The sequence below is a fragment of the Ursus arctos genome, unplaced genomic scaffold (assembly GCF_023065955.2).
Source record: "Ursus arctos isolate Adak ecotype North America unplaced genomic scaffold, UrsArc2.0 scaffold_17, whole genome shotgun sequence".
Taxonomy (NCBI): Eukaryota; Metazoa; Chordata; class Mammalia; order Carnivora; family Ursidae; genus Ursus; species Ursus arctos.
In genome coordinates this window covers 26,905,160-26,927,959 of record NW_026622841.1, presented here as the reverse complement: position 1 = coordinate 26,927,959, position 22,800 = coordinate 26,905,160, and the positions used below count along the sequence as shown (strand labels likewise).

The window sequence follows — 22,800 nt, the reverse complement described above, 5'->3', positions numbered from 1 at the left end:
CGCCGGACGGAGGGCTGGCAGAGGAGTTCAGAGAGCCAGCAGCGACGGGCGCACACACGAGGGGAAGCACACGGGCTCGGGGAGGGGAGGAAAACAGCATCAGGGCTCAAACACTCGGCAAAAGGTATGCCATAAGTGCTAGTAAGAGGTGCTGAAGAAAGAACCGAGAAAAAGTCATTAAATTATCAACAAGGGTTTAAAAACACTTGTGAACTCATGTATGCACCCATTGGGTGCCCACCTGTCCCTCTGCTCTCCGGCTCAGGGGGTCCTCTCCAAAACCACAGGGACTGGGTGACAGTAGCCCCTCGCCCCACAAAGTTTTGGGGACCCTCGTCAGCCTGGTCCAGAGTTCTTGCTCGGCAGTTGTCTCCACTCTCGCAACTACGTCTCCTCTGATGTCACGGCCAGGAAGACCTTCCCCCGGTCCACGCCAGGAGCGGGGAGCCCTTCGGGGATGCCCAAGGACCACCCAACCCCGAGTGAGACGGGCAGGCTTCGGGACGGTGACGCCTCCCTGGGTCGGGTGCAGAGCTTCACACGCACCCTTGCCAAACCTCATCACGTCCGTGTAAACAAGGAAACCTACCCCACACTACAGTGAGGAATCTGAGTTCCAGAAAGGGTCGCTCACGTACCTCAGGGAAAGCATCTAGGAACGGACAAAGTACGGATTCGGGCTCAGGTCCGTCTGCCTCAGGGGCCCGCGTGCCCGCACTACCTCGAACACATCACCTAGCAAGGCTGCATTTCGTGAGTGGCCCCGCGGGGGGACTTTACAGGAACTGGGGGAAAGCCTGGGAAGGTTAGGACGGAGGAGGAGGTGGTTCTGCCAAGACTTGAGACCCAATCCTGACCAGGGCCACTGAGGCAGGAGGCTGCACGGGTGCCGTGGGGAGGCGGCTTCGGGATGAGGTCTCTAACAACGTGCGAATTAACGAAAGGCGAACAAAGATCAGCAGCTGGAAATATCGGACGGGGCTGAAGGACATCAAAGTACGAACTTTGGTCTTAGACTTTGAACAAGTTATTTAAACTCCGTGAGCCTCAGTTTCCTCATCTGCAAAATGGGGATAATGGCATTTACCCTCCTAGGACTTTTGCAATGGTTGAATGACCAACGGGAATAGATCGGTTTGCACAGTGTTCGGCACGTAGAGTGAACCTTCAAGCGCTTGTGCCATTCTTATCATGATCATTCTTCTTGCTGTGGGGGATGGTAACCCATTTGCATAAGGAACTCCTGGAAACTGGTGTGGTTCCTTTCATTCCCATACCAGGCCCTCTGACTGTCCTCTTATGATTCATTTTTTTCTTTCTGGGTAACCTAGGAGCTTATTCTCACCTTATTTTACCAGGACAAAATGTTAGAGGGAGATTTCCCTGAAGCTCAGAACTGTAATCATGAACCCCGACCTCTGGTCTCCCTCCTAGGACCCTGCCACACACACCCTGAGCGACAAGGGAGGCTGAGTGGGGGCTAAGACAGGGAGCCCTGTGGTTTCGTAGGTGTCCAGTGGGGGGAGCCAGCGAGTCGTGGCTGCCTTGGGGACCTCTGACAAGCGCTATCAGCAATTGCAGGAGGCGGGAGGTCCAGATGAAAGACCCTGACATCTGCACAGCTCTCTGTGGGTTGTTTGGTTTTTGCTTTTGCTTTTGGTTGTTGTTGTTTTTTAATTCTGCGGTCCAGGAAGTGCACCTGAGTTGGTTAGACTCCCGCCATCCCACAGCAAGCCACAAAAACTGAATTTTAAGAAGAATGGGGGAGAAATGGATTTTTCACTTGAATTTTAGATTCCTCTGCTGTGGAATGTTTGCCTCCGTCCGTTAAAAGGCAGCAGCATTTGTCCCGGGATCCACACCTGGAGAGAAGGACATTTCAGGGAAACGTTTATATGTTTGTTTCCTCCTCACTGGGAAAAAGGGCAGGTTGGTTTCCAGAAAATGAATTGCATACCCCTTGCCCTCCCCACATTCGCACCACACCCCTCAGCACTTCGTGCAGAAGCTGTGTGGAGTCTAAGAGAAAATGAGAAGATTCCACCCAGGAGCAGTCCCTTTGCTCTACTGTGTAGCAAGTTGACCCTCAGTTTTCAGTTTTAAGTGATACTATGTTGATCTTTTTCAGTTACAAATATTCCCAGAAATATTTCAGGGTGAGGGTAAGGGCTAGAACAGCCAGGGAAAGAAAAAGATGAACTTGCAGGATTGCCCCTGGGTACAGACCTTGGAACACAGCAGAAAAATGGCAAAGCTTCTGGCACCAAATCAAGAACAGAGAGGGGGGAGAGAGGGAGGAGAGGGGAGAAGGAGAGGGAGAGAAACATCAGCAGAGAGAGGCAGAGAGAGAGACAGAGAGAGAGGGAAAGAGAAAGAGACAGACAGACATCAGGTGCAGGACAGGGGACGGGTCCTCGGCAATGCTTTGGCCGGAGCTCCTGCAGTGGGAGGAGAAAGCCGAGGGCATGGGTATGCCAAGCGGGGTTCTGAGTATAAAACTGTTAAGTGCCTCCTCCCAGCACTATCTCCTCCTAGGCACCCTCCCTTTTACCAGAGCCCAGCAGCGCTTTATCAGCCGGCGCCTTCTGCCGCCGGGAAGCCAGCCGGAGCGTGAGTACCCTCCTCATTTCTATTCATTTCCAGCTGTCCCCTGTGGCCAGTTTGTCTGCTTACTCCTAACTGTTGCTCTTTCACCCTTTTCTTCTTTTTTTAATGGAGAAATATGCCTCAGATGGTTGCAACTGAGGAGACGCAGCAAAGTCAGAGTTCTGGGAGGCTGGAAAGCAATTTACCAAAGGCTTCTTCCTTAAACTCTGTGAGCCTCAGTTTCCTCATCTGCAAAATGGGGATAATGGCATTTACCCTCCTAGGACTTTTGCCCTGTCCTTGCTCCTGATTTCGGAAACTGGGTGAAAGCAGCCCCTGAGCTCCGTGTGCAAGAGGGGTTTGAGCCAGGAGCTACTTCATGGGCCAAATGATTCTGGGCTCATCAGTGCTGGATAGGGGTTGCAAAGTGTGTTCGTGAAATCATTGAGGGAAGTTGGAGACATATCAGTATGACTCAAAAAAAAGTGGGGTACGGGGAATGGCCCTTTGCAAATACGGCTCTGCGCACCTCGCTGCGTGTGCCGTCTTGCTGAAGGGAGTGTGCTAGCCAGCCCCTGGGAGAACTGGCGTCCACCACCACCCCACCCCCAGCTTCCATGCAGTTTCATTTCCTGGTGTGGAATTCAGACCCCAAGGCTTCTAGGAGTGGTGTCTTCAGAGGACAGAGAGTTTTCATCAGGAGACAGGAATACCTGACAGCATTGTCTTTGCTTCTGATTACAGCTTTGAAGAAAACTGAGCTGAGCACCTCCCACCACTTCGAACCAAAAACTACCTAAAACAAAGATTATTGTAAGTACCAAGTAAATGTCAGTGCTTAAATTCTCTTTGTGATAGAGCATTACTATTTAGATGTTTTCTTCTATATCTGTACCCAAAACTTTGTATTATTTTTTGACGTGAAACTTGAGCCACAGAAGATGGAAGACTTTCGGGTCTCTCCAATCGCACGGATTTCTAATGTACGCTGTTTTATTGCATATAATCAAATAGGGAATGTTGGTTGAACTGAAATCTTGGTATTATTTGTGTTAGAATAAGTACTGCTTCGTTTCACTAGTGATCTGGGCTATGAGGAGTGCTTTCTGATTCCTGCTGGAAAGCTCACCCGGTGCAGCTTCCAGAATATTCCTGGGATGTTCACTTTAGCACATACACACTTGTTGTGGACGTGTCAGTGATACGAAAGAATGAGGTTCACTCTGAGGTGCATGTCTGTCAGAAGAGCTCCCGCTTCCAGCAAGGGCTAGGGTCAAAGTGGGGGTGGCGGGGACTTTGGTTGTTGTTCGCCCCCATCCCAGGGTAATTTCAAGGCAGCCGTGAAGACAGCCTGTGTGCGCTATGTCACTGAGTCCTGACGCACACTGCAGACCCCATCACTCAGGAGCTGCTCCTTCACTGTTTACTTGAATAGACTCTCAGTGCCGTTAGTGTGCCTGGCTCCAAGAAGACAAAGAATCACCCAGGTTCCCTATTGCATAAAGCTGACTCTGCCGAGGAGACTTGGATGGTCCCCACTCGGAACCTCAGTTTTCTCTTCTATAAAGTGAAGGCTTGAGCTGTGTGCTCTTTACAACCTCACCTAGATCTCAAATGTCTCTCTCTGGGCTCTAAGAAAATATGATGGTGACTTCAAGGGACTGTGTCCCTAGATGTATGTGATTGTGGTGGGGGGGACAGGGAGGGGGCCCTTCAGGGGCCAAAGGGGTAAACACCGACACTGAGAGAACGTGACAGTCCCTGCTTGTCTCTTTCTTTCTTCTTTCCTTTTTTTTTTTTTTAAATGACATGTAAGATGAGAGCCCGACCACTGGTTTTTGTTAATGCTGTCCTTTATCAAACAAACAAAAATACTTCATCCAACCCACAGACACTTCTGTTGGTACTTAACTAGCCAGATAGTTTAACCATGGATAAACACACACACACCATTTTTTTTCTACGACACGTCAATAGTATTTTCCACAATTGCGGATTTTTCAAAGCAAGCCAGTAAAAGAAAGTAAAAATTAAATAAAGGAGGGACAAAAAAAAAATACTACACACACACTTTTCTGGAACTTCTGAAGGAAGAATGATATCCTTGGATGCAACCGACTTTTTTTTTTAAAATAAAATTTACAAAAAGTTGCCACACTTGTTGCATTCAACTAAGAATTGTTTATTTTTAACAAGGTGATATCCAATATTTAACAATTCTTACTCTGATGCAAGAGAAAAGGTCATTTAGCAGTGTCTCAGATGGGCTCTCCTTGTGCATTGAGAGTGTGGCTTGTATCTTATTACAGAAAACAGAGCCCACCCCATCCATGCCTCTCCTATTCGTGCAGAACAAGGCTGAGGGAAATTGTTGCCTGGGCATTGGTCCCCAAGACGGAGCCCTAACGCTTTGCCTGAAGCATGTGGGAGCCTGAAGGCCACCCCTCCCTCTGGACAGGCAGCAGAGCTGCAAGCTCCTGCTGGCAGGGAAACGCAGCAGAACGGAATCTATGCGTTGGTCGTGCAGGATGGTTTCTATCATTTTTCCCTTTCATTTAAGCAAAGTAAAAATGAACGTTCCATGTCTGCAGTCAGCTCATTGTCTCTGCTTGCTGACGGGGAAGCCTGCCTTCTCCCTGGAGTCTCTGCTCCCCAGGACCCCCCTGGGCGCTCTCCGGCCTCCCTCCATCCTGCCCTTCTCGTGCTCATCCTGCTGATTCACTTCTTTTTGCCCTTTGTCAAGTATGGAGAGAAAGGAAGGATGAATGGACAGTCTCTGACGGGCGGCGCTGGGGACGCCCCTCGTGGTCCTCTTTGGAAGGACCCTCATGGAGATAAGGCTGGCGAGGCAGCGCTCGGAGGCTTCGCCCGGCTCGGCTCGGCGTGGCCCCGGCCCACGGGGCGGCGCATCAGGTACGCTCCCTCGGTGCGGCCTCTGTCCCCGGGACCGCGGGCGCCTACGCTCCAAGCTGGGCTGTGTCTTTTCGGCGCCGAGCCCGGGAAGTGGGGTCCTCACGCGCTGCGGCGTGGCGCCGCCTGGGCGGAGCGGCAAGCCCGGGAGTCGTGGTCCCGAAATTCACAGGACACTGAACTTGGGTTAGACGGGGGACCACTGAACTACTGAGTTCTGGGAACAGTGGAAAAACTAGGAAAATGGAGTCTGGGGTTTTAATCTTACCCTGCTGCTCCTTATTTAGAGCTTCTTGCCTTTTTTTCTTGTCTTTTTAGTTAAATCTAATGGCCAACTTAGATCTGAGAAATCCGAGCATCAGCAGAAGTCCCCTGCTGCATTGCCTTCTGATCAGAATTCTTACAGTTCTCCAAAGAACTGCCAACAGGCACGTGTGATAAAATTCTAGGGTGAACTACAACCTTGAAGTTACTGGTGTCTCATAAGCAGTTCTCATGCCTGAGTTCTGGAGCGAGCCCTCAGGATCTGAAGGGCTCTGGAAGTGCTCAGTAGTTCAGAATGAATAGTTCGTGGGCAGGCTCTGCCACAGCAGCCGCTGTCTGCTTAACCTGGGAGAGGAGCCCCCTCTCTTGGGCGTGGTACCCCAACAAACCATCCCAGCATGCGGGGACCGGGGAGACAAATGGCTAGAAGCCTTCTACATGCTGGGCTGTGGACTCAGACAAAATAACCCAGTCTTTCTTCCACTTTGGGTGGCTCGGCAAGGAGCTCAGGCCATGCTGGTTCTCGACCACGTCTGACCAGTTACAGTATCAGGTTTGGCATCTGAATCTCCAAATTCTCTGAGCTGATGGTGTACTTAAAACCCTCTAAAATAAATAAATATATGCCGGAAATTTCGAGAACATGAATTTGTTCACCTCGAAATAACCTAATTGCTTCTGTAGTTGATGGAAAAATGGTCGTGTTTTCATTCAGTGCTGCCTCCGTAGGAACGGATCTACTCGGTTGTAGAAACTCAAAGAAATTGTGTCTGAGCCTCTTGCCAGTTGCCTGGGGTGAAACCTGATGCCGCCCTTACATGGGTCCTGCTTTGCAAATGGGTCACTGGTGCTGAGGGAGGAGCTTGCTGAGCAATGTTGTCAGTAATGAGATTTAAAGAGGAAGACATAGGACAATAAATGATAGCTATCACTTAGATTATACAATAAAAGGTGGTTTTTCATAATTGCTTACAATTTGAATTGTTTTCTATGTTTCACTATGGGGCCAGCTGAGCTCCCTGTAGGCTAAGTTTTGGTTCCTGACCTCCAGCAGTCTTCAATTTAAGAACTTCTTAATGCCAGGGTTCATGGGCAATCTCACAAGTGCAGGTGTCTAACACTATTTTGCCAAGACGAAATGAGCTTGGTCTAGAATTCATTGCGTAAATAGCTTCTGCTTTGTGTAATGATTAATGGGTGGCCATGGTTTAAAAGCAGGACACTGAGTCGGAGAGTGAAATAATGCAACTGAAGTGTGGTGTCTACTCAATAAAAAATCAGTTACACACATTGATTTTTGTACTGGGATTAACAAAAGCCCAAACTAGAGTCAGGATTGCAAAAACTAAAAATTTTAAAAAGGCATAAATTTGTTATTTGTTAATAGGTGTTTGTTGGCTGTGATAAATGCAACAAGGAGGGGGCCAAAACTAGCCATGAGAACCCCTTATTCACAGCCTGGCCACAGGGAGAAGATGAGCCGGTTTATCTGCATAGATTTGGGGTATTACCTTGGTCGTGGCTTCTATGCCTGTGGCTTCCACTTTCCACTGGCGTCTTCTGGGTTCTGAGAGTTCTGATGTTTCCCTACTCCACACTTACCTGGCTGTGCTCTGGGCATTTCTTGCACGCTCACGGTGGTTTGCCAATGTCTTTCTCCCTTTGCCTCCCTCTGGGATTACGTCATTAACATTCTTTCGTATCTACCATTGGCACCGTGAAAACTTCATTTTTGTCTAGAGGGTACCATTCTGGGGATGTTGGCGCTGTCCTATCACACAGTTATCATGAGAAGCGAAGAGTCTTGTAGCGAACACAAGTTGTGGTTACAGTAGTATTTTCCTGAGACATGCTTACTATAATCGTGGATTGTATAGTCTTGTATTGTACAATTCTTAGATTACAACTTTTTGGTTTTCAACAGCTTGGTTCATTTTTACCTTTTCCAGTTTCTATACCTTGTGGAATATAATTCATGACTGTTTTTAAACACGTAAACAACAAATTCCAAAAATAAAGACTATCTGAGGCAGTTGCCCAGTGTGCGGCCATGTCAAGCAATCTTTGACTTGGAGCGTGTCTCTGAGGGGCTTTGCTTAGGCTGCGTCAACACACAAAGGCTGGTTAGTAAGTCACTCTGCCTTGTCAAACTTTTAAAAACAACACTTTTTTGGTAAAGTAGAATCTTAATTTTAAAAGGCTGCTTGGGACTTCTGGGCAAGGTGGTGGAGTAGGCAGACCCTAAGCTCACCTTGTCCCATGGATCCACCTAGAGAACGCTCATATCAGTGTAAATAACCCAGAAAACGATCCGAAGACTGACCGAACAAACCGCGGAACTAAATGCAGAGAAGAGGTCACATGGAAGTGGGCAGAAAGAGCGAAGATGCAGTCAGGAGCCTCACGGACCCACAGGTTGGCCCTCACCAGGAGGGAGCTGTGCACACAGAGAGGGGAGAGAAACAGACCCCCACACCAGGGAACCCACACAAGGAGGACGAATTCCTGTAACAGTTTTAAAAACCAGAGGGGCTGAATTTCATGAGTTCTCACAACCAGCAGGACTTAAAACCTGAAATTTTAAAAATCAGTGGGCTTGGCTGTAGGAGAACAGAGAGGGAGAGAGGAAACGGAGGCCCCAGGCTTGCTTAAAGAAACAGCTTGACAAACAGCCCGGTGGAGACACAGCATAAAAGCAGCAGTTTGAAAAATGCCTGGGGCATACAGGAAGGACAACTATTTACTCATCTCAGAGCATGTCCTGGAGGGACAGAGGTCACTGGGGGACTCCTCCAGGAAGAAAGGGGCTGGCAGGCACCATTTCCCTCCCATGCCCCCCAGCATAAACACACAGCCGCCTGCAGGAACTGGCCTGCTGCTGACACTCTCCCCACTGCTCCTCTCCCTCCAGACAACCCTGCCTCATTCCCAGCATGCCGGGCCCCTTTTGGGTAGGAGGCCATTCAGTGCAGTGCCACAGGCCTGGCAGGGTGCAAGCAGCCCCCACAGGGACCAGCAGCACTCCAAAGTGACTCCTGCCCCGGGGAGAGGGGAAGATAACCACGCACACCGGTCAGACTGCAGCCCCAGCTGCAGTGGGCTGGGGGAAGACATCGGGTTGGACCATAGGCCCCGTCGACAACAGGCAAAGAAAGTCACTGCAGACGACCGGACTGAAGGAAAAGGGAGCTCAGTCACAACAGCTGAGTGCACACAACACACCTGGAAGACACCCCTGGAGCAGCAGGCTCTGGTGAACAGAGGACGAGGCACGGCCGGGCGCTGCAGACCCTCTCCAGAAGGCCATTACTTGCCAGTGCAGGAGACTCAGCTGACTTTCCTAATACAGAGACACAGATGCAGAGCCTTAGACAAAATGAGGAGACAGAGGAATATGTCCCAAATGAAAGAACAGGACAAAATCACAGCAAGGGATCAAAGCGAAATGGAGATAATAATGTGCCTGATAGAGAATTTAAAGAAATGATCGTAAAGATACTCACTGGACTTGAGGAAAGAATGAAGGACGTGTGAGACCCTTAATGATGAGATTAAAAAAAAAAAAAAAGAACCAATCAGAGATGAGAATGTAATAAAGGAAATTAAAAATACACTAGATGAAATAAATAGACTAGAGGAAGCAGAAGAATGAATCAGTGACCTAGAGGACAGAGTAAAGGAAAGCAATCAAGCTAAGCAGGTAAAAGGGAGAAGAAAAAAAAACATGCAAAATGAGAATAGACTTAGGGAACTCAGCAACACCACCAAGCATAATAACATTCACATTATAGGGATCCAGAAGAAGAAGAGGAAAAAAGAGGGTCAGAAATTTTATTTGAAGAAATAATAGCTGAAAAATGCCCAAATCTGGAGCAGGAAACAGAAATCCAGATCCAGGAGGCACAGAGAGCCCCCAAGAAAATCAAACCAAGGAGGTTCCCACAATGACGCATAGTAATTAAAATGGCAAAAAGTAGTGATAAAGAGAGAATTTTAAAAGCAGCAAGAGAAAAGAAAACACTTATATACAAGGGAAACCTCATAAGGCTATTAGCTGATTTTTCAACAGAAATTTTGCAGACGAGAAGAGAGGGGCATGATGTATTTGAAGTGCTGAAAGGAAAAAAGAACCTGCGGCCAAGAATACTCTCTCCAGCAAGGCTGTCATTCAGAATAGAAGGAGAGATAAAGAGCTTCCCAGACAAACAAAAGTTAAAGAAATTCATGAACACTAAACCAGTCCTACGAGAAATATTAAAGGAGACTCTTTGAGTGAAAAGGAAGGACCATAATCAAGAGAAAGGAAAGTAGGAAACGCAAGAGCAGTAAAAATAAATATATCTGTAAAAATCAGTCAAAGGACTCACAAAATAAAAGGATGTAAAATATGACACCATATACCTAAAATATGGTGGCTAGTGGAGTAAAGAATGGGTTCAAACTTAAGTAACCATCAACTTAATATAGACCACTATATACAGAAGACGTTATATACGAACTGAATAGTTACCACAAATCAAAACCAGTAATAGATTTGCAAAAATTAAAGAGAAAGGAATCCAAATATATCACTAAAGGCCAACTAATCATGAGAGAGGAGAACAAGAGAAGAAAGGAACAGAGAAGAACTACAAAAACAACCATAAAACAAGGAACAAAATGGCAATAAATACATACCCATCAATAATTACTTTGAATGTAAATGGACTAAATGCTCCAACCGAAGACATAGGGCGGCAGAATGGATTAAAGAAGAAGAAGAGGAAGAAGAAGACCCCTCTATATGCTGCCTACAAGGGACTCATCTCAGACCTAAACACATGTACAGATTGAAAGTGAAGGGATGAAGAAATTTATCATGCAAATGGATGTGAAAAGAAAGCTGGGGTAGCGATACTTATATCAGACAAAATAATATTTAAAACAAAGATGGTAACAAGAGACAAAAAAAGAACACTATACAATAATAAAGGGAACAATCCAACAAGAAGATATAACAATTGTAAATATTTATGCATCCAACATGGGAGCACCCAAATACTTAAAACAGTAACGAACATAAAGGAACTAGTTGATAGTAATACAATAATAGAAGGGCATGTTAACACCCCACTTAACATCAGTGGACAGATCATCCAAACAGAAAATCAACAAGGAAACAGTGGCTTCGAATGACACACTGGATCAGATGGATTTTAACAGATATAGTCAGAACATTCCATTCTAAAACAGCAGAATACACATTCTTTTAAAGTGCACATGGAACATTCTACAGAATAGATCACATATTACGCCACAAAACAAGTTTCAACAAATTCAAAAAGACTGAAATCATACCATGCATTTTTTCTGACCACAACACTATGAAACTAGAGTCAATCACAAGAAAAAATCTGGAAAAGATCACAAATACATGGAAGTTAAATAACATGTTATTAAACAATGAATGGCTCAACCAAGGAATCAAAGAGGAAATCAAAAAATACATGGAGACAAATGAAAATGAAAACACAAGGGTCTGAAATCTTTGGGACGCAAAAGCATTTCTCTTATTTATTTATTTATTTATTTATTTATTTATTTATTTGACAGAGATAGAGACAGCCAGCGAGAGAGGGAACACAAGCAGGGGGAGTGGGAGAGGAAGAAGCAGGCTCATAGCGGAGGAGCCTGATGTGGGGCTCGATCCCAGAACGCCGGGATCATGCCCTGAGCCGAAGGCAGATGCTTAACTGCTGTGCCACCCAGGCGCCCCTACAAAAGCATTTCTAAGAGGGAAGTTCATAGCAACACAGGCCAACTCAAGAAGCAAGAAAAATCTCAAATAAGCAACCTAATATTACACCTAAAGGAGTTAGAAAAAGAACAAACAAAACCCCAAATCAGTAGAAGGAAGGAAAAAATAAAGATTAGAGTAAAAATAAATGATATAGAAATTTAAAAAACAATAGAACAGATTGATGATACCAGGAGCTGGTTCTTTGAAAAGATCAACAAAATTGATAAACCTTGAGCCAGACTCATCAAGAAAAGAGAGAGAGGATTCAAATAAACAAAATCACAAAAGAGGAGAAATAACAACGGACACCACAGAAATACAAAAGATTATAAGAGAATATTATGAAAAACTACAGGCTGACAATCTGGACAACCTAGAAGAAACAGATAAAACTCCTAGAACATATAACCTCCAAAAACTGAATCAGGAAGAAATTGAAAATTCGAACAGACTGATTATTGGCAATGAAATTGAATCAATGACCAACAAACAAAAGTTCAGGATCAGATGCCTTCACAGGTGAATTCTACCGAACATTTAAAGAAGAGTTAAAATCTATTCTTCTCAAACTATTCCAAAAAATAGAAGAGGAAGGAAAACTTCCAAATTCATTCTAGGAGGCCCACATTACCTTGATAACAAAACCAGATAAAGACCCTACAAAAAAGAGAACGATAGGCCAATATCCTAATGAACATAGATGCAAAAGTCCCCAACAAAATATTAGCAAACAAATCCAACAATACATTAAAAAATCATTCACCACAATCAAGTGGGATTTATTCCTGGGATGCAAGTGCGGTTCAAAATTCAAAAATCAATCACCATGATACATCACATCAATCAAAGAAAGGATTTAGAAAACCACATATGATCATTTCAATATATGCAGAAAAAGTGTTCGACAAAGGACAACACCCATTCGTGATTAAAAAAAAAAACTCTCAACAAAGTAGGTTTAGAGAGAACATACCTCAACATAATAAAGGCCATATATGAAAAACCCACAGCTAACATCGTACTCAATGTGAAAAATTGAGAGCTTTCCCCTAAGACCAACAAGACAAGGACGTCCATCTCATCACTTTTATTCTACATAGTAGTGGAAGTCCCAGCCACTACAGACGATAAAAAGAGAAAAAGGGCATCCAAATTGGTAAGGAAGAAGTAAAACTTTCACTATTTGCAGATGATATGATACTATATGTAGAAAACCTTAAGGACTCCACCAAGAAAACTGCTAGAACTGATCAATGAATTTAGTAAGATCCCAGGATACAAAATCAATGTACAGAAATCTGTTGCACTTCTATACACCAATAATGAAGCAAGAGAAAGAGAAATTAAGAAAGCAATCCCATTTATAATTGCACCAAAAATAATAAAATACCTAGAAATAAGCTTAACCAAGGAGGTAGAAGACCTATACCCTGAAAACTACAAAATATTGATGAAAGAAATTGAAGATGATACAAACAATGGAAAGATATTCCATTCTCATGGATTGAAAGAAAAAATATTGTTAAAATGTCCATACTACCCAAAGACATCTACCGATTTAATGCAATCAATAACAAAATACCAAGAGCATTCTTCACAGAACTAGAACAAATAATATTAAAATTTGTATGGAACCACTAAAGGCCTGGAATAGCCAAAACAACCTTGAAAAAGAAAAACAAAACTGGAGGCATCACAATTTCAAATTTCAAGTTATATTGCAAAGCTGTAGTGATCAAAACAGTATGGTACTGGCACAAAAACAGACCCAAAACTCAATGGAACGGGATAGAAAGCCTAGAAATAAACCCACGATTATATGGTCAGTTAATCTTCAACAAAAGAGGCAAGAATATGCCACGGGAAAAGACAGTCTTTTCAACAAACTGGTGGTGGGAAAACTGGTCAGCTACATGCAGAAGAATGAAACCGGACCACTTGCTTACACCATACACAAAAATAAACTCAAAATGGATTAAAGACCTAAATGTGAGACCTGAAACCATAAAAATCCTAGAAGAGGCAGGAATTTTTCTGACATTGACATTTCCAGATATGTTTCCTGAGGTAAAGGAAATAAAAGCAAAAATAAACTCTGGGACTACATCAAAATAAAAAGCTTCTGCACAACAAAGAAATCAACAAAACTAAACGACACCCTACCGAATAGGAGGAGATATTTGCAAATGATATAACGGATAAAAGGTTAGTATCGAAAGTATATAAAGAACTTATACAATTCAAAATAATTCATTTAAAAAATATGGGTAGAAGACATGAAAAGACATTTCTCCAAAGAAGACATACAGATGGCCAACAGACACATGAAAAGAGGCTCAACATCACTCATCATCAGGGAAATGCAAATCAAAACCGCAATGAGATACCACCTCACACCTGTCAGAATGGCTACAATCAAAAACAGAAAAACAACAGGTGTTGGTGAGGATGTGGAGGAAGAGGAACCGTCATGCGCTGTTGCTGGGAATGCAGACTGGTACAGCCACTGTGGAAAACAGTATGGAGGTTCCTCAAAAAGTTAAAAATAGAACTACCCTATGACCCAGTAATTGCACTACTTGGTATTTACCCAATGAATACAAAAACACGAATTTGAAAGGACATATGAACCCCTATGTTTATTGCAGCATTGTTTACAATAGCCAAATTATGGAAGGAGCCCAAGTGTCCATCCATGAATGGATAAAGAAGATGTGGGACGTATACAATGGAATATTATTCAGTCATAGAAAGGAATGAAATCTTGCCATTTGCAACAACATAGATAGAGCTAGAGAGCATAGTGCTGAGTGAAATAAGTCCGTCAGAGAAAGACAAATACCATATGATTTCACTCATATGTGGAATTTAAGAAACAAAACAAGCAAACAAAAGAAAGAAAAAGACACAAACCAAAAGCAGACTCTTAACTGTAGAGAACAAAGTAATGGTTGCCAGAGGGAAGGTGGGTGGGGGGATGGGTGACACAGGGAAAGGGGACTAAGAGTACAATTATCGTGATGAGCACTGAGTAACGTATAGGATTGTTGAATCACTATATTGTACACCTGAAACTATAACGCTGTATGTTAACTACACTGGAATTAAAATTAGAACCTTCATTTCACAAAAGGCTGCTCGTCTTGACAGTAGCTGTCTGGTCAGCATTAGGGAGCACCATTTTGTAGCCCGACTGGCTCCTTTGGCCGACAGCATGAGGCTTAAGTACTTGGTCTTGGCTCTTCCTCTATCAGTATTTGACTGAGAATATTGACATTAAATATTTTTCAGTCTTTTCCACTAGACTGAGCTCTTGGAGTGCAGGATGTAGGTGCCCAATGAATATTTGTTGAACTAGAAACTGGACCTTATGAAACTCAAGGCCAGAACCTTCTCATGGTAGCATTAAAGACAGTGATGACAAAAGTAGTACATGTTTCCAGAGGAAGTTGGCGCATTCTTAGTCCCCTGGGATGTCATGATACAAATGAAGTGCTTTTAAACTCAGCCCCTGTGGCTACTGCGACCAGGCTGCTGCTGGCCCATCTGCAGTCTCTGCGTTAGGATGCTCATGAGCTCTGTCCTTTCCTCAAGGAGCCGGAGGAAGAGATAACCATGGAGGACAGTCCCACTATGGTCAAAATGGACCAGGGTGAAAATGAGATTTTACCAAGTCCAAGAAGAAGGTACCTTCCCAAGGCACTTGGCTACATCACCGGTGATATGAAAGAATTTGCCAGCTGGCTTAAAGGTATTTACGCTTCCATCCCTTGGAGAGATGGGGGAGGAGCTTTGGGGAAAAGGCTTGCTGGTTCCTCTACTCGTATCTTTCGTTAGAGTCCCCTGCCTTCTGTCAATCTGTCTCCTCTCCAGTTTTTAACTTTTTATCTTTTTTAAAGATTTTGTTTATTTTTTAAAGATTTATTTGTTTATTTGAGAGAGAAAGAGAGAGCACGAGCAGGGGAGAGGCAGAGGGAGAGGGACAGAGAGAATCTCAAGCAGACTCCCCTCTAAGCATGAAGCCTGACACGGGGCTTGATCCCACAACTCTGAGATCAGGACCTGAGCCAAAATCAAGAGTCGGATGCTGAACTGACTGAGCCACCCAGGTGCCCCAAGATTTTATTTTTTAGTAATCTCAGTACCCAACATGGGGCTCGAACTTACAATCCCAAAATCAAGAGTCACACGTTTTAACTGACTGAGCCAGCCAGGCGCCCCTAATTTTTTATCTTCTCACCTGCAAGCCTCTTCAAATATTTTTTTATGGAGATAGTGCCTAGGGCCAGGGCCCTACTCATATTAGAGGAAGGCACCTGTCTCCATCCCATAATTTCAGCATAATGTCAATTCAGCATTCAGAATTTTTACTGTTAGTAGTTCATTTCTTTAGCTGAACAGTGTGTACCTCTGAGCATCATAAAGAAGTGAATTCAGTGCTTTCTGCAGTGGAGATTCTAGTAAGGGCAGTGTGGCTTGAGCAGAAAGAAACTGGAGGTTTTCCGGGATCTGGGTACCACTAAAGGGGAAATGGCTCAGAGGGAAAAAGTTTCCAGGAATATCACAGATTTGTTTCACCTTTCTCAGAGGGGATTTTGATGATTTTACTCTGGGTGGGCACCTTGACTTATCACTTCCTTAGCCCTGCCCATCTCATCTCTTCTAGACAAACCACAGGTGCTCCAGTTCATTGACTGGGTTCTTCGGGGCATATCCCAAGCGGTGTTCGTCAGCAACCCCATCAGTGGAATCCTGATTCTGGTGGGACTCCTGGTCCAGAATCCCTGGTGGGCTCTCAATGGCTGTGTGGGAACAGTGGTCTCCACACTGACAGCTCTACTGCTTGCTCAGGACAGGTAGGTACATCCACCCACGCCAGCTCTTCTTTGCAAATCAGTGACTTTGGGCATCAGTGACAAAGCCCCACCCTTCCCAGCAAAACCCTCCTAATTCTGCAGAACCCTCTATTTGTCTGGAGTCAGAGGTCAGGGGATTATTTATATCCTTTTTTATTTCTCTTTAATCATTCACTATATCATTCTTCTTCAATGATTAATCAATTATTTTTCATCAGCATTTTGTTTGGGCAAAAATACATATGAGTTCTTTTTTTTAGATTTATTTATTTATTTCAGAGAGAGAGAGAAAGCACGAGTGGGGGGAGTGGTGGAGGGAGAGGGAGAAGCAGGCTCCTCACTGAGCAGGGAGCCCAACACAGGGCTCGATCCCAGGATCCCGAGATCATGACCTGAGCCAAAGGCAGACACTTAACTGACTGAGCCACCCAGGCGCCCCATGCATATGAGTTCTTGAAAAGTCTTGGTGACTTAAAAACCCCACCATTATATCCCATTATATATTGTTTCCATGCTTAGTTTAGCGAATTCATTCTTTATAGACAGAGCAAATGTTAGCTCAGTTTCTAGAGAGATGAATAATCCCAAATTCCAAGTTAATTAGTTCCGACTTAAGAAGCGTTGGTGTGTCTTCTGAACTATGTGTTGGGTTAAAAATAGCACGTACTTTATAAATTGATCTGTCATTGAGGAAGTGACAAGCGGACTCGCACCATGAGATTAGACAGCTCCTGACTTCCTAGCGTCGTCGGGGAGGCTGCTGGTCTTGTAGGAGTCCAGAGTCAACGTGTGAGCACCAGTGGGTGGTCATTACACAACTCAGCTCTTGTACCGTTTACTGTAAATTACCTAAGGAGCTTCTCAGAGAGAGAATGCGAAAATGTTCCACTTTCCCGTCAGGTCCAAAGGGCCTCGTTTGCTCTGCATAGGTTAGGTTACATCCTTTTCCAATGCACATCAGGAAACAGTGCCTCCAGTTTGGACGGTGGCCCAGGATTGTGCCATATTCAATATCCCTTCACTCTTCTGTTCCAGCGGAAAATGACCCATTTTCCTCATCAGGTATTATTTAGAAGGCAAGCCATATTTACACGTGTTGGTTTTCAAATCTCTTTTACTTTCCTCCGTCCTAAAGGACCGCATTAAAATAGCAGTCCTGTTTTAAGTGAATACGCATCTTGTGTTGTTTTAACTATGGCGTTCCACAGCTTGCAGACGTGCCGTCAAAGCAACGGCCGCCAAGCATTAAATCGGCAAGTCCCTTGTTGCAAAGGCGCGTCTCTGCCTAGCTGTCCACTGTCCTCATGTACATTCCCAAATTCTAGAAGAGAGTATCACTTCCAGGGTTAAACCAGCAAAAATCCCATCATTTCCTACAAGTCCCAAAAGATGAGTTAAGGAAGACAATAGGTCAACCTTCAGAAGTGAGGTTAAATGCTGAGAAGCAAAAAGGAACCCAAGAATGGATCGGGTGTTAAATACGCAAAGATGGAACGCTCTGCCCAGCAGAAGTAACTGTTTTTCTTTGCAATGACTTGGAAATGTGGATTTGGAGGCCGCAAAACGGAAGCACAGGAAAACGGACATGCACGCTAAGTTGGAAGATCCATGTTTTTAAGGTCACTAAGGCTACGAAAGTGAGTTTACAGTTGGACAATCTTACATCTCTCACCAAGTTTCATGGAAGAGCTCTGTTCAGATCAAAGGCCCCTAGTGACACCGAAGAAGCAACTTTCTGGAGGAAAGGCTACAGGACGCAAACAAGCACCTCGCTTGTTCCCCTTTCTGCCCCTGCCCGCTGGGATCCTGTCTTGCTAGGACGCCTCCGTGGGGGGATGTTCTAGATGCACATTTGTGTTTTATCCTTATCTATGTATATTTCTTTTTTTCACGATTTGGCTTTTACGGCCTTTGAAAGACATTTCTAAATATAATCTCATTTTTTAATGTGAATATGATCTGAAAGTTACAAGTATCATTTACGTGCAAGTCCAGCCAACGTCCACCCGGATGTGTCCACGCTGTGCCTCTCGCCCGCAGGTCGGCGATCGCCGCGGGACTCCAGGGCTACAACGCCACGCTGCTGGGAATCCTCATGGCTGTCTTTTCAGACAAGGGCAACTATTTCTGGTGGCTGTTATTCCCTGTGTCTGCTATGTCCATGACTTGGTAAGTTGTACCTGGTTTTCAAAATGCCTTTAAAAATAAAATGTGTGGGGGCGCCTGGGTGGCACAGCGGTTAAGCGTCTGCCTTCGGCTCAGGACGTGATCCCGGCGTTATGGGATCGAGCCCCACATCAGGCTCCTCCACTGTGAGCCTGTTTCTTCCTCTCCCACTCTCCCTGCTGTGTTCCCTCTCTCTCTGGCTGTCTCTATCTCTGTTAAATAAATAAATAAAATCTTTAAAAAATAAATAAATAAATAAAAATAAAATGTATGGGGGAAGGAGGGAATGGGGAGTTACTGTTTAATGGGTACAGAGTTTCAGTTTTGCAAGATGAAAAATGTTCCAGGAATGGACGGCAGCGATGGTCATACAACAAAGCGAAAGAACTGAATACAAGTGAACTGCGGACTTTAAAATGTTAAAGTGTCAATTTGATGCCACGTATGTATAACAATTTTTAGAAAAATGATTTTTTAAATTAGATTCAGGTTATGTCTCTTGGAAACAGGAAGCATCAAACACACCGCTGCGTGTGACCCTTCGCACATACCTTGTCCCCCCCCACCCCCCAAGATCCTGATGTAATTGGTCTGGGGTGTTGCCTGGGCACTGAGAGTTTTAAAGGCTCCCAGGGGTTTCTAAAGTACAACCAGATTTGAGAACCACGCCCTCCATCAGTGGTCCTCAAGCATGCACACCACCGAATCACCCGCAGAGCTTGTGAAAACACAGCCTGCTGCTCCCCGCCGCCGCCCACCCAGGCCTCCTGATTCAGTCCGTCTGGGATTGGGATGAAGTCTGAGAATTTGCATTTCTAACTAGTTCCCAGGTGATGGCTGATCCAGGGGCTACAATTTGAGAACCACCGTATGTGCCTATACGAACTCTCCTTACCCACCTGCCACTGCTGCCTTAAAAGAATTTCTTTACTGAATTCAATTCCTTTTTTTTAACCCTAAATCCTTCAAATACATTTCTTCAGTCCTTTTTGTTTGTTTTTTGGAAGCATACGTTTCCTTCTTCCCGTGGCACATTTAGAATATAAAGCACGAATATCCACACGAAGGAGTAGTGTAGCCCACCCTGGGTAGTGTCTACAGGGCCACCCACCCTGGCACCCACAGACAGTCTGCGGGCAGAGCCTATCTGTGCAGGAAGTAATTTCCGACCATTTCTGAAGAACAGGCTCAAGGACAGGAGGTGGGTCATGTGCAGGGACTCCCACACCCCCTCCCATAATCTGGAGTTCTGACCTTAGTGATGGGCCAACAAGGGAGAGCACAAAAGGGGCCCAGAGACTATCTAATCTAATCTAATCCAGTCTCCCAGGTTACAGACAAGGAAATGGAGGAGGAGTTCCTTGCCAAAAGTCACACAGTTCACCAACTGCTCCTGACTTAAAGCGGCTCCTCCCCTCCCCTTCCCACCCCAAGTTTAAGATCTTTTCCCTCCAGCCCACGCCACCTTACACCCTCCCTTGGATAATTGTTTCTCTTTTTCAAAAACAGATATACTAAAGACTCAGGAAGATGATATAGAAATTCAAGATGGCGGTTGCCTCTGGTGGGGAGGGAGGGGCTTAGGATCAAGTAGGTTACACATGGGGCTCTAACTGTGTGGATATGTTTTACTTCATGTCTGAAATACTTCAAAAATATTTCTAAAACCTAGATTTCATAAGTCTCTGTGAGCAGCCCAGAGTATAATTTTTCAAAAGCCAAATAAGCTAAGAGTTGATTTTTGACTTAATGTAAGAATTATTCTCTGACAGGATTTATTCCACGTGTGTTTGGTTTTTTGTTTCAGTTTGGTTTTTTGGTTTTCTTTCTTTGTCCCCGTGAAAAGTTTGCTGAAACAACAGCATGTTAGCCTTTTGCCCATGAAACAAAGCCTCTCCTCAGTGTAGAGATTCAGTTTGTCAACTGACTTGTCACATGCGTGTTCTTCCGTTCTGTTCTGTGGTTGCTGTTATTAGTCCAGTTTTCTCAAGCGCGTTGAACTCCTTGTTCTGCAAATGGGACCTCCCCGTCTTCACTCTGCCCTTCAACATGGCGTTGTCAATGTACCTATCGGCCACAGGACATTACAATCCATTCTTCCCAAGCAAATTGATCAGACCCATAACCGCGGCTCCCAATGTCACCTGGCCTGACCTCAGTGCCCTGCAGGTAAGATACACTGTCTTCTCGCATTCCTTCCGGACTCTGGAAGACACTCAGTGTCCTCTGGCTTAATTGTTCTTGGGCATCAGAGCCTGACGGAGACTCGGCTTGCTGTCTTCCTCTTGCCCCCAAACCATGTGTTCTACTCCGAAGCTTTGGGCTCTAAGGGTTTGTTTATTATTATTATTGACGTATAGATAACATACAGTGTTATATTAGTTTCAGGTGTACAATATAATGTTTCAACAATTCTATACATTACTCAGTGCTCATCAAGATACATGTACTCTTAGTCCCCTTCACCTACTTTCCCCATCCCCCCACCCATCTCCCTCTGGTAACCACCAGTTTGTTCTCTGTAGTTAAAGGTCTGGTTTTTTATCTCTTTTTTTCTTGTTTCTAAAGGGTTTTTTTAAATGACTGATCAATGCTAAGTTTCCCCTTCTTTTCTTAAAATCCAGTCCAGAGTATAGCTCCTTTGGAAATCAAAGGCTCTGTTTCAAACTTGCCTCTTCTTTGGGTGGATGGAATGGAGGCCAGCCCTTGAGGAAGGGCCTCCAGCCTGGAGTTCAGGCCTCCATGACCTGCCTCCTCTGATCAAAAGAACCGGCAGCTTACTGTTAGGTCTCATTAAAGAACCTCTCTATTCTGCTTTTTCTTTTGGTAGATCTCAAAGAATATGTACAATAATTCATGGTACTCGAGCTTTGGTAGCCATCAGAATCATTGTTTTTAAACAGCAATACAAGCTCCATCTAAGACTCCCCAGATCATAATCTCTGGGGATGGGGCCGAGGAACCTGTGTTCACAAGCTGCCCAAATAATGGTGATGTGCGCCAGGGCTTGAGAACCACTATCCTGGGGTGTATTGTACGTATCTCTTTACAGGTGTGCACAGAGAGAGTCGCCATTTTTGGAAACCCGGTTAACCTAAATCACATGCCAGCTCTTCCTGTGATGTTTATTTAATTATTTAATATTTCTGTTGACGGTTTCTTGACTAAGAGAACAATTAAAATCAGAGGAAATCAAACAAACGAAAAGCACCTTTTTTGATGTGCAAAAGGCTGGCTTTCCCGCTCTCAGGTCACAAACCCCATTTTGCTGTCCTCTGTGGAGCCATCAAAACCCGTGAGGAGCTCAGGCAGGCTTTTCTTTACATTCTTGCCCAGAAAATAAATGGGAGCATTTGGGAATAACTTAGAAAATCAAATGCTTATTTGAAAAATAATACTATAGTGTTAATTGATCTAAAACTGACCTGACCAATACAATAGCTATTAGCCCCACATGGCTATTTTAATTTAAATGTGAAATTCATTACAATAAAATAAAATTAAAACTCAGTTTCTTAGCCTTACCAGCCACACTTCAGCCGCTCAGTAGCCACCTATGGAATATTCCACCACCGTGGAAGTTCTGCGGGACGGAGCAGATCTGCGGAAGTGGAGTCTTGTTCTCCTCACTCTGAGCTACCAGCTCAACGTCGGCACCTCCCTTCCCATCTCCCCCAACTCCCCGCCTCCCTGGCTACCTGAGGGATAGTTCTGCCATCAGTTCTGCCTATGCAGTCTTTGCCCGTGTCAAGTTCCCCGGTCTAGACAAACAGGAAATGATCTTGTGTAGACCTGAAGATCCACTGTGAGCTGGAAGATTCAGGGTCCCTCTTAGGATAGACTCAAACTCACACTATGGCCCTGTGCTCTGCGCAGGGACCGAAGCAGCGTTTGGAAGCCCGTGTTAGATCCCGCCTGACGCATGGGGGGAGAGGGCAGTTCTTCGTGCCAAACAGGGTCCCCTGTAGCAGAGTCACTGCCTCCTCAAGGTCCCTCAAAAGGTGTGCATGAGACCCGGGGCGAGGCAGGCATCTTTCAGTAAATGGACTTGGTCACAAAGGAACCTGATGTGGCTAATTATGCCTCTCCCAGCCCGACCAGAAGTGCTGTTATAAAGAATTATTATTTGCTAGCTTAAATTGAACCCTGAACCTTCCTGAAAACTGCCATTCTGTGAGCGCATTAGCTGAAGTCAGGCCTCAGCCAGAAAGTAGAATTGTGACATTCACATGTCGGTTT

The 22,800-nt window shown here is 44.7% G+C and overlaps 1 protein-coding gene across 1 annotated transcript in view; it reads left to right on the top strand.

Annotated features, from left to right (window-relative positions):
• The first annotated feature begins 2,368 nt into the window (after nucleotides 1-2,368).
• The window catches only part of SLC14A1 (solute carrier family 14 member 1 (Kidd blood group)), a 28,732-nt gene continuing 8,300 nt past the window's right edge, over nucleotides 2,369-22,800 (top strand). Inside the window, exons 1-6 of the mRNA XM_026496233.4 lie at nucleotides 2,369-2,610; nucleotides 3,331-3,399; nucleotides 15,134-15,290; nucleotides 16,206-16,395; nucleotides 18,436-18,564; nucleotides 20,538-20,730. Coding sequence (XP_026352018.1) covers nucleotides 15,155-15,290; nucleotides 16,206-16,395; nucleotides 18,436-18,564; nucleotides 20,538-20,730 — 648 coding nt within the window. The 5' untranslated portion in view covers nucleotides 2,369-2,610; nucleotides 3,331-3,399; nucleotides 15,134-15,154. The remainder of the gene's footprint in view (nucleotides 2,611-3,330; nucleotides 3,400-15,133; nucleotides 15,291-16,205; nucleotides 16,396-18,435; nucleotides 18,565-20,537; nucleotides 20,731-22,800) is intronic.